The sequence below is a fragment of the Botryllus schlosseri genome, chromosome 11 (assembly GCF_051294905.1).
Source record: "Botryllus schlosseri isolate E-star chromosome 11, Bs_hap1, whole genome shotgun sequence".
Classification (NCBI taxonomy): domain Eukaryota; kingdom Metazoa; phylum Chordata; class Ascidiacea; order Stolidobranchia; family Styelidae; genus Botryllus; species Botryllus schlosseri.
In genome coordinates this window covers 28,055,794-28,065,933 of record NC_137246.1, presented here as the reverse complement: position 1 = coordinate 28,065,933, position 10,140 = coordinate 28,055,794, and the positions used below count along the sequence as shown (strand labels likewise).

The 10,140-nt window shown below is 41.0% G+C and overlaps 1 protein-coding gene across 1 annotated transcript; it reads right to left on the bottom strand.

Moving 5' to 3' along the window:
- Positions 1-618: 618 nt before the first annotated feature.
- Positions 619-8,403, bottom strand: LOC145451012 (adenosine receptor A2b-like). Its single transcript, XM_080329500.1, has 6 exons — positions 7,355-8,403; positions 5,648-5,849; positions 4,108-4,273; positions 2,874-2,999; positions 2,673-2,796; positions 619-2,113 (listed from the first exon to the last, which is right to left on the bottom strand). The coding sequence occupies exons 1-6, from the start codon at positions 7,403-7,405 to the stop codon at positions 1,463-1,465; spliced, it is 1,320 nt and encodes a 439-aa protein (XP_080185626.1). The 5' UTR covers positions 7,406-8,403; the 3' UTR covers positions 619-1,462.
- Between the last annotated feature and the right edge of the window lie 1,737 nt (positions 8,404-10,140).

Sequence of the window (10,140 nt, the reverse complement as noted above, 5' to 3'; positions counted from 1 at the left end):
CGGTCATTGCCCCGGATATTCTAATGACTTCTTTACCTTGGGATCAAAAGCGCACAAGTACAACACACGCGTGTCCACCTCGTCCAATTATCGTATGATCGACCGAAAAGATCATCCCTCTATGAAATATGCCGGACCTGACGTGTGGAACAGTCTGCCGGCTATCCGACAGTCTACGAGCATGTCCATTGTCCACATCCAAGTCGAAATATAAGCAATTTCTACTAAATGAATTCTAGTCTGTCCTCAAGATTTCCGGACCGCGACCCGACCTATCTATCGATCTCGCCTTACGTAACACGCCACCTCATTTTTGTCGCTTGCTTTTCTATCTTCTTTCACTTTTCATTCAGTGTGCAACTGTGCATACCAACTATTTCCATCGCTTAGGCCAAAGTGGGTATCTGATTTCAAAGACTACTCCAAGTCGTTTCGACACCTTCCTTTCTTTTCATTGTATCGCAATTTTTGTGGTGTATTGAACTGATAAAAATTGCTAATAAACCGAACCAAAACTTGCTATGGCAGAGAGTAGGTTTTCTCATCAAATAATGTGACCACGTGCTACTTGTTCAAAGGAAAGGTGAATGGCCTAGGCCAGGTGGGTGTCTAATTTTGAAGACTTCTACAAGTCGTTTCGACACCTTCCTATCTTACATTGTATCGCAATCTTTTGGTGTATTGAACTGATGAAATTTTTAGCATTGAATTGAATCGCCAAGCTTCTGCCCGCGCATAGGCCTACCAGGTAACAGGTGTTGGAGTTGGGCCGTTGGCGTTCGTCAACATCAAATTTCGGCTGCTGTCGCAGGCTGCGACCAAATGTTGCCCACAGTCAAGTAGGGGGGCCTTCAGCTCAGTTCAGAATGTTGATTATCATTTCAAAAACACCACACTATTTCCATACAATGAAAAGATAGGAAAGTGTTTACATAAAAGTGAGCTGACATGTGTCGGTAGGCGAGGTCGATATGTCTGATCCAGGTCCAGTAGTCTTGAGGGCTGCAAGTATTTTCAATGTTACAGCCTAACGATTAGGTCAACGCGATCTAGCCAATATGCAACCTACGATGTCATCAACCTTCTCAAAATTTCCCATCAAAGTGCTCTATTTTATTAAACATGGATTGAAAAGTAATCGAACTTCCGCGGAAAATACTCGTATTGATGTACTTGAGGCGATTGATACATTTTCATGAGGTCATCATTCCACAGACCGTCATTACCGTGTCGAAACGCACATTATCACTTTTTGGTGAACATGGCCCATTATAACAGGCATACTGAGATGGAATGAGGTACCAATTACGCTTCGCAATGTATGACGAACTACAAACTTTTTTCAACTCGTCGCCCCCTTATCAAGTTCCACACATCTTTATTGCCCCCCTTGTTAACCCTGAAGTTCTGATCAATCATATATTCGTCGCCAACTCGCATCAAACGTAGGCCGGTCGTCTCTTCAAATCTCCGGCTCTGTAACCGAGGGTTTTCGAAAGCACGAAACTTTCGATAATAATTGGAGCGGCGCTTGTGGAAAAAGTTTGCTGAACGCGTTACGGAAGTCTCGCATGCGATACGCGTATATGATCGGGTTAATCAATGAATTGGCGTGAGATAGCAATATTGTAATGTCTAAAATCATGTAAGGCTCGCGACAGTCTTTACAGAAGAACGTGGAAGCGTGTAGTAAGTGCAGTGGAAGCCAACAAAATGCAAAAACGCCGACAACTGTCGCTAGACTTTTAGCGGCATGCAGTTCTCGCCGCAGTAGCGCTCGTTTGCGCGCGGCTGTTTTCCTGTCGCGCTGTGCGTCGTCACTAGGCGTCGTCTTGTCTATATTTGAAGGATTTTTTGCCTTTGCCGTGGACACAGTGGGGGTTTTTAAACAATTATCTGAACGTAGCCTATCGCACGTCTCGGTGTCCAACGTATCGTTGAGAAAACAGGAACTTGATGCGTCTACGCTACTTGAATCCTCCGTGATTTTACTACTGCAGGGTGGCTGTTTGGAGGCAGTTTGAGTTGTTCTTTGGTATGCTTGATACAACCGCTTCTTCCTTTTCCTGGCAGTGACGTCGGAATATATCTTCACCAATTGCTTCTTGGCAGACTTTGAAATGTACAAAAAGATTTGGCAATCGTCGTTTTAAATTAGTGATATGTATTTGAGTAAAGTCAGTTGCCAGCCAGTCATTTTATTGCTATTTTTATCACTTCAAAAACACCATAAGATTGCGAAATAATGAGACAATGGGAGCACAGCAATTTACAATGTACCTACTAGCTACACTGTAAATTTCTATGATGGGGGGTGTCGAAACTACCTGGAGCATACCGCAATTTCACTACGTCCTCATTTTGTCTTTTTTTCTGCAATGTCATAAGCGAACGTGATCGCCAATATTTTCATCAGGTAACTTTTTACGCTACGGCAGCACTAAATGGCAGTATGGGGTCGACATTAGGAATGGGTTGGAGTGATGACCTTTTTATTAGTCATTAGGCTCCCGAATTTTGCAGTCAGGTGGGTCCGCACAACCACCCGAATAAAATTAGGGGTCCGCGTTGCAAGACAGTGTTTATAGGAACACTGGCTTAGAGTATGTAAACAAGAGGAATGCGCACTGGATGAAAAGTCAAGCCCTGCTATGCATTTATTCGTGACTTACCCAAAATATTAAGAAATACATGACGCACATCGCTATCAGCGGTAGCAAAACGCAACCGAAGAAATTCACATAAACCATGTACTCCTTGCTGACGATTTCTTCAAATCTGCATTTGTCTCTCATACTGGCAGAGAAACAGAGGGTTACATCACAGTAGCCTACTTGTTGATTGGTATTGTTTTGTAAACGAGCGAAACTCACCACTCCGAAGATATCTTATTCCATTGGCTCCAAGAAAGCAAGGGGGGAACGATGGCTAATCCAGACAAAACCCAGGCGCTGAGAATTGCAATTCTGGTCTTTGTGAGTGTCATAAACCGACTGTACCTGGGCGAAAAACGAATTGTTGTGATAATTGGCATTGCATGCTCTCTGTTTGTTGTCCGAACCGAGCATATGGTTCTGAGATGTATTTGAATTTTCCCAGCTCAAAAGTTATCAGATACTTACCACAGTTGACCCGCGCAAAGGTTCTGAGTGGCCCGCGCTGTATTTTTCGAGATTAGTAGCCTAATTATCAACTTTTAATCGACTACATAATTTATGGTGAAATAGCAACATGCTTCAACTAAGTAATTAATGCCAAAGGGACCGCCTAAATCTAACCCACGATGACCTCATGAATAGTCCCAAACGTGAGGCATGCACTGCACAGTGCACATTGCTGATGCATAATTACGTGCACTGAATTATATAAGATCGCCGGTCGCCGGTAACTCAAGAGAGCTGAGAGAGGATAAAAAATTAATGGGATGAATAATTAATCGTAATATATAGGCTACAAGTACCCATGTGATTGACAAAATTCATTCATTAACTCTAAAAATTTCGCGCGACAAGACAACGAATAAACCATGATATTTCAGAACATTAATACTCGCGATTTCAGTGCATGAAAGCCGAATGAAATAAATAGGTGAGTATCGCGTTAGGAAGAGTAAGTAGTATGTTGTTCGTTGAAGTTTTTGTGGCATATGCACCGACTCATGATATACATACACACGATCTGTGCCTACTGCATATGCATACCATGAGTGCCTGATGTGTAGCCTGAATGCCGCTGGCCAAGAAAAGTGAGTAAGACCACCCCTCCATCCTAGTAATGCTGAACACCAAGCGGGGAAGTCATGAATACCAGTGTTACTAATCAGGTCATTGGTCTGACCCGACCGGTGATCGGACCCATGACCTACTAATCAAGAAGTCGGATAGCCCACCAACGCTATCTTGTCGTTGTTTGCCGTTAACTGTACCGACTCAGTCGTGAATCGAGTCATACCGGACATAGTTGGGTGTACAAGGGGTGTATGTGTTTGTGAATAGAATGCAGTGATGGAATTACCAAAATATAGAAATAAGTCCCGGTTTGGCATACCCAAGTCTACTCATGTGTGACCCCGTCAAAACAGTCGGAGTCATATCCATGGTCACTTACTTATAAGGGTAGTGAATTGCGACGAATTTATCAATTGCGATAAGCAGCAAGCTGTAGATCGACACTTGGGTCAAAAACAAGACTGACGTGATCAGAACGAAACAAAGTCCTTCGCCTACCGACGGACCTTCTACGGTATCACACTCGTCATGGTGTACCGAGAGTCCTGTAATGAAAGATTAAAACATTACAGTTTTATATCATATTTGCAAAATCCAAGGAGTTAGAGGCTTGTCCATTTATTATAAAAGTGAAACAAGTTCATTTGGCATTATAATATTTTAAAGCAAACAACAATTTCACAGTGCTTTCAAAAGAAACTGAACCATCAAAATCGAGTCGGTGGCAATGTTCGCTATTGATGAGAATCAGTCGAAAAGCTTCTATAGTTATTATTTCGTGTAATTCTGAAGTTCTGTACCCCGAATGGGTTGATTCAAAGATAGTTCCAAATCCAACCTACGAGTTTTATCAGCTTGTCGATTTAAAAAAACAACAAGGTGATTGATCCATCAACTCTTATCTCAAATTATTACGCCGGATTGCACAGAGGTGTGAATTGTAAATGAAGATGAATGTGTAGTGTGGTAGTGGTAATACGGCCATGATAACCACCCGCTTTGTGTCTTTCGAACGACATGCCGATAATTTATTTATAATCCAATTTATGGAATGCTTCTATGCGCTAGTTTCTGGTTTTCTTCAAAATGCTACTGGAGAAACGAGCCGAGCTTGCTGTACAAAGTGTACACTGTACAGTGTACATGTACATGTACAACTGTAAAGACATTTGCCATTTCTCACGCATATATGAGAATATGAACTGCCATTTGATAAGAAGTGAAATTGTTTTTTGTTGTATTTCTTTGTAATTCGGATTTGAATTCAATTGCCGAGATTTTGCGAATTCAGTCATTCTAATCTAATTTGGAAAAACTGTGTAGCTATAATTCAATTTCTAATACAATTGGGATGAGCTGATAATTTTCTAGTTTATAACGGCCACATTCCATAATCGACTTCACCCAATCAAGATATCGGGAAAGCATTGGTTGCAAAGAGGGACATTACGTGACATACAAACATACAACTCGGATCAATTCATGGAACCTAGGAAACATTTAATTACTAATCAAACTAATTAAAATATGATTTGTAACGCAAAACGAAAACATCGTCGTGAATATTTATTGCAAATCAGTGTGAATTCTGCTGTGCCCTTTCAGATATCAGTTCATAAATGCGAAAGCTTCACCTTGCGGTCGTATTGGCAGGTCGAAACGCAACCGCGTGACACCAATAACTTGCAAATGAGCTCATAACTAGAATTGGTATTTCAGGGTTTTGTTTCCGAACCCCAGCATCCCCTACGTACGCCACTGCACACAACGCACCAACACAGCAGTCACAATTCGACCATGCTCGGGCCTGCAATCCATGATGACCAAAGACGGGCACGGGCATGTAATCACAAATCAAATGTATGTGTTTTCACCTCCAGGAAAGCCATGAGTAACACGGACCACTGTTGTAAACTCACCTAGTCTCAGGACTATGGCGCTCGGGATGGCGAAAAGAGCGACAGCAATATCCGCTACAGCTAGACTGGCTACGTAACAGTTGGTGGCGCTCCGCATGGCTGGAAACCTATAGAGTGCGGTCAGCACGAGGGAGTTGTTCGTAAAAGCGAATATCGCGATAAAAACTTCGAAAGAGATGAAAACTTCGGCTTCGATGAAGTTCTGGAATGAATCGTGGTTAATGAGAGGTTGTAATGATACTATGGCAATAAATATTCGCAAATAACATGCAGGATATCTATTTACTGCCCTGGGTTTCTCAACATCTTCTACAAATAGAGCAGGGGACAAAATCGAGTGCCCGCATGAATCGATTCCGATTCCAGTACACTTTATAATAGTATGGATAATGGGGGTAACTCAAATATATGCGACCACAAAGAACATGACGCCAGTTTCACGTCAAATAAAGGTAATCTGGTATTTTTCGACCATGCCTATTTTATTAAGCTTTTTGAGATTGTGACAATGCTGTCGGTTAATCACGACTTCACATATATGTCATTTCCACTCATTTCATCAGATGAAAGATAATTTGGTAATTTTTCAACCATGCCATGCCTTATCGCGCTTTGTGACAATGCTGTGGGTTGATCACAACTTCACAGAAACGTAATTCGAACTAAGGTGCGTGTAGCTTTGTATAACATACTTTTGATGCTGTGATACGACTATAGGATTGCATTTAAAACAAACGGTGTTTCAAAACACTTTGTTCATAACATGTATAAAGAGTGTTTTACACAGAAGCCTTTAAAAAATTGTTTTTTTTTAGTAAAATTATGCCATAATCTTCCAAATAATTTCCAAAAAACATGTTGTATGAGCCTACGGACAATCACCACCCGATATAGCCGATATGGGATGGTTGGAACCCTCAAAATAGTTGATTCAACAGCAATAGTACATATATTTCGTTGAATGAGCTATATTTACCCTATATTTTCAATTGTCAATGTCAATTCACCATGGCGTCACAATTGAATATTCGTGACGATATGGATCGATTAAAAAACATGTTTTAAACATGGGCCTGTTTTAAACATGTTTGTTTTAAATTGATTTTTGTTTTAAATGCAACCCTGGATACGACCAGTTGAGGTTCATGGCTTCCCCGATAAGCATAAAAATTATAAATTTCGCTAATATCGTAAATGCTTGTGGAAAGGGGCGTATAGGCTATATATAGTTTCATTACCCGAAATACTCGGCAAGACTCGTCAGTATAGGCTAGGCTACAATTAATACTTGATTTGGATTCAAGTATTCACGAACCATTGTTCCCAGCCCTACAGACGTACGGGATTTGTTTACACATAATCTGAAAACACTATATTTTAATATAGGCCTACATATTTGATGATATTGTTGTTATTAATGTAAATCGTTTCGAAATGCATCCAATCTTTGTCTATCGGACTATTTATTGATCTTGCATCAGTTATTTACATCCTGCAGTTCGATTACAACTTGATACATCGACGTATTCGAGGAAATATAAAAACAAAACAGGTGCATTGTGTGTCGCTACTTTCAGGACAGGTAAAAAGCTCACCGTAAATAATGCATTAGGGACAAAGAGATTACTCGTTCGATGCGTCGATAAGACATAGAAACGATTTACTTTAAATGAAGACAACACCGAAGTTAATAGGTAGGAAACATACCAAGTCTGTGTCTTTCAACGAAGAATTATCACGGCTGTTCATTTGGTTCATTTCGTATCCCGCAATCGAATGATAAAAATAGTATCTACTATAATTCCCATGCAGTTATGCAACGCGTAGTTGACGAGAATAAAATATAGTAAACGCGATTTTCGAAGCGGTTAATAACAGCGCGCGTTGGAGATGCGTTCTTGTCGAAGAGTGATTTCCGAATGCTGGATGACGCGCAGCTTTATCTTGATGTCGCGATGGAACTGACTTAACACCTAACAACAAACGATGCTACTTGAGTATAAAGCAAAGTGTTCAAACTAGCAGTTCTGTTCAAACCAAGTATATGCTCCCGGATCCCTGTTGCAATGCAACCCTAATCGATAATGAGCATGAGCAATTGAGCATTGATGTCTTGACTAGTAGCTGGAATGAAAAATGTGTGGCTCATAATCGGATTTCAGCATCTAATGTTGGGCTTGCGTCGCCTCTACACAAATAAAACTTATACAAGCAAATTCTCCTGAATAAATTCAAGTCACCGCTCGAGATTACCCGATATAACGACCTGACTTATCGACTTCGCCTACCGACACATGCCACTTCAATATACAATTGTATAGTATATTGATATTGAAATAAACCTGAATTTTGTCGACTGAAACTCGTCAAGGGTGATCGTCAGCAAGTATTCATATAGTAGAAAATTGGAAAGAACATTGTAATGTATATGATATACAGTAGCCTACAGTAGGCTACATCCACAATCGTATCACAACATCACTTGCGGTGTTTTGCAGCGATGAAAATAATAAACTAGATGAACGCAGAATGATATGTCGCTTCTGCGCCAGATATTGATTTAACGCTGACCAGTGACCATTCTACAACGAGGCCTTTCAGCTAACCCTTGGCCTCTGGCTGGACTAATCCCATAACGGGTGCTGCGAGTCTAACGATTCCGAAGCTTCAGCTGTAGCGGTCACGCAAATTTATATTCTACAGCACCTAAAATTCAATAAGTGGATTTATGCTTGCGTAGCAACAACCTAAGCAGCCTTACGGATCGGAATTGAAAACTGAGAAAAGTTGAATTAGGACGAGAGATGGGCGGACAATGTCGATCGCTAGATCGCACGTCACGAAGAAGAAATCGCCGGTAAAACAAAAGCAGTGTGCTGATGCAACGATAGGGTTACCATATAGTTTGGAGTCGGGAAAGGAGAACACTTTTACCAGATCAGAAAAGTTATAGTTGATCAACCGATTTCACTAATTTTGCTGAAAAATTTGGTGGGTTGACTAAAAAAATCAGTCATCACTTTCGTTCGACTCCCGTTTTACAAACTTTTACTTAAAATTAGTGGTGTTGACTAAAAACAAGTCGTCACTTTCGATCGAACCACGAATTTCCTATTTAGCGGCATTTATGCCCGATTGCCCATTTTCACTCGAATCGATCCATTATCTTAGCTGTAAAGGCTGTAAAGTAGGACGAATTGCCAAAAAGAGGGACATTTAGGCGTCCTCGGATGACATTTTTAAAAATCTGAAAAAGGAGGACGTATTAGGGTAAGTTGGTAACCCTATGCAACGGAGATAAATCTTTCCTTGCCAATAACCTGGCAAGTGTCAAAATATTCTGTCTAACGAAATTGCGAATGATTGTGCATCTGCACCCTGGTCCTACCGCATATTATGTCATAATTGCCAGTTGCACGTCACTTGGGAGTTCCAAATAGATTAGACTATCAGTATCAGTCACCAGATCGATACACCACAAGACTACGATACAATAAAACGGTACGAAGATGTCGAAACGACTTGGAGTAGTCTTTGAAAGACATATGATTCGTGATCACATGACACGCCCGTCTAGGCCATCGCTGGCTGCAGGCATTCAGGCCCGATCAGTGCGTTACAGTCGAATTGTGAGTACGTCGTGTATAGTGGAGTCTACGCAGGGGAGGTTTGGGATTCGAAATCAAAACCCTCACTTTGCAATGCTGATTCTATTTTCAATATCTGTAAGCTCATTTGCAATTAAGCAATCGGCACCACGATGTTGCGTTTCGACTGAACAACACGACGACACTCTCCAAGGCCACCTTGCACTTCTGAACTGGTATTAGAAAGCGAACTGCAGAAGTCGCACTTTGCAGTAAATAATCATCATCTTTTCGTTATGTGTGAAGATTAAATTTCAATGGTATTGTTCTTTTAACACTGTCGTTAATGCACAGTTGATTGTTTGCACCAGATCTATGATAATAATATATTAGATGTGGACGGAATACAAGAAAACGCATTGCTCAATCAAGTATGCCTGACCCCGATTGTGGAACAGCATCTCGCCGGCTATCCGACAGTCGTCGAACATGTCCGCATTCAAATCAAAATACAAAGCAATTTCTTCTAAATGAATACTAGTCAGCCTTCAGGATTACCGGACCACGACCCAACTCATCGATCTCGCCTTCCGCCACATGCCACATCATTTTGTCGCTTGCCGTATATTCTTTGCTTTACTTTTCATTCACTGTGCAATTGTGCATGCGTCTTCTCTGCATCGCCTTGGCCAAGGTGGGTGTCTGATCTCAAATGCTGCTCCATGTCGTTTCGACACCTCCCTATCTTTTTATTGTATCGCAATTTTGTGGTGTTTTGAAATGATGAAAATATTATTAAACTGATACTAGATGTGTAACGCTGTAGATTCTTGTGCACATGACTCAATAAAAATTTTGGTGTTCCACGATGGCCTGTACTGCATAATAGCGTAAGTGTTCCTCAAG

Coding starts and splice junctions, on each gene's coding strand:
- LOC145451012 (XM_080329500.1), bottom strand. CDS start 7,405: ATGAACCAAATGAACAGCCGTGATAATTCTTCGTTGAAAGACACAGAC. Junction 5,850..7,354: donor CGTTGAAAGACACAGACTTG/GTATGTTTCCTA, acceptor GATTCATTCCAG/AACTTCATCGAAGCCGAAGT. Junction 3,000..4,107: donor GCAATTCACTACCCTTATAA/GTAAGTGACCAT, acceptor TTTTTCGCCCAG/GTACAGTCGGTTTATGACAC.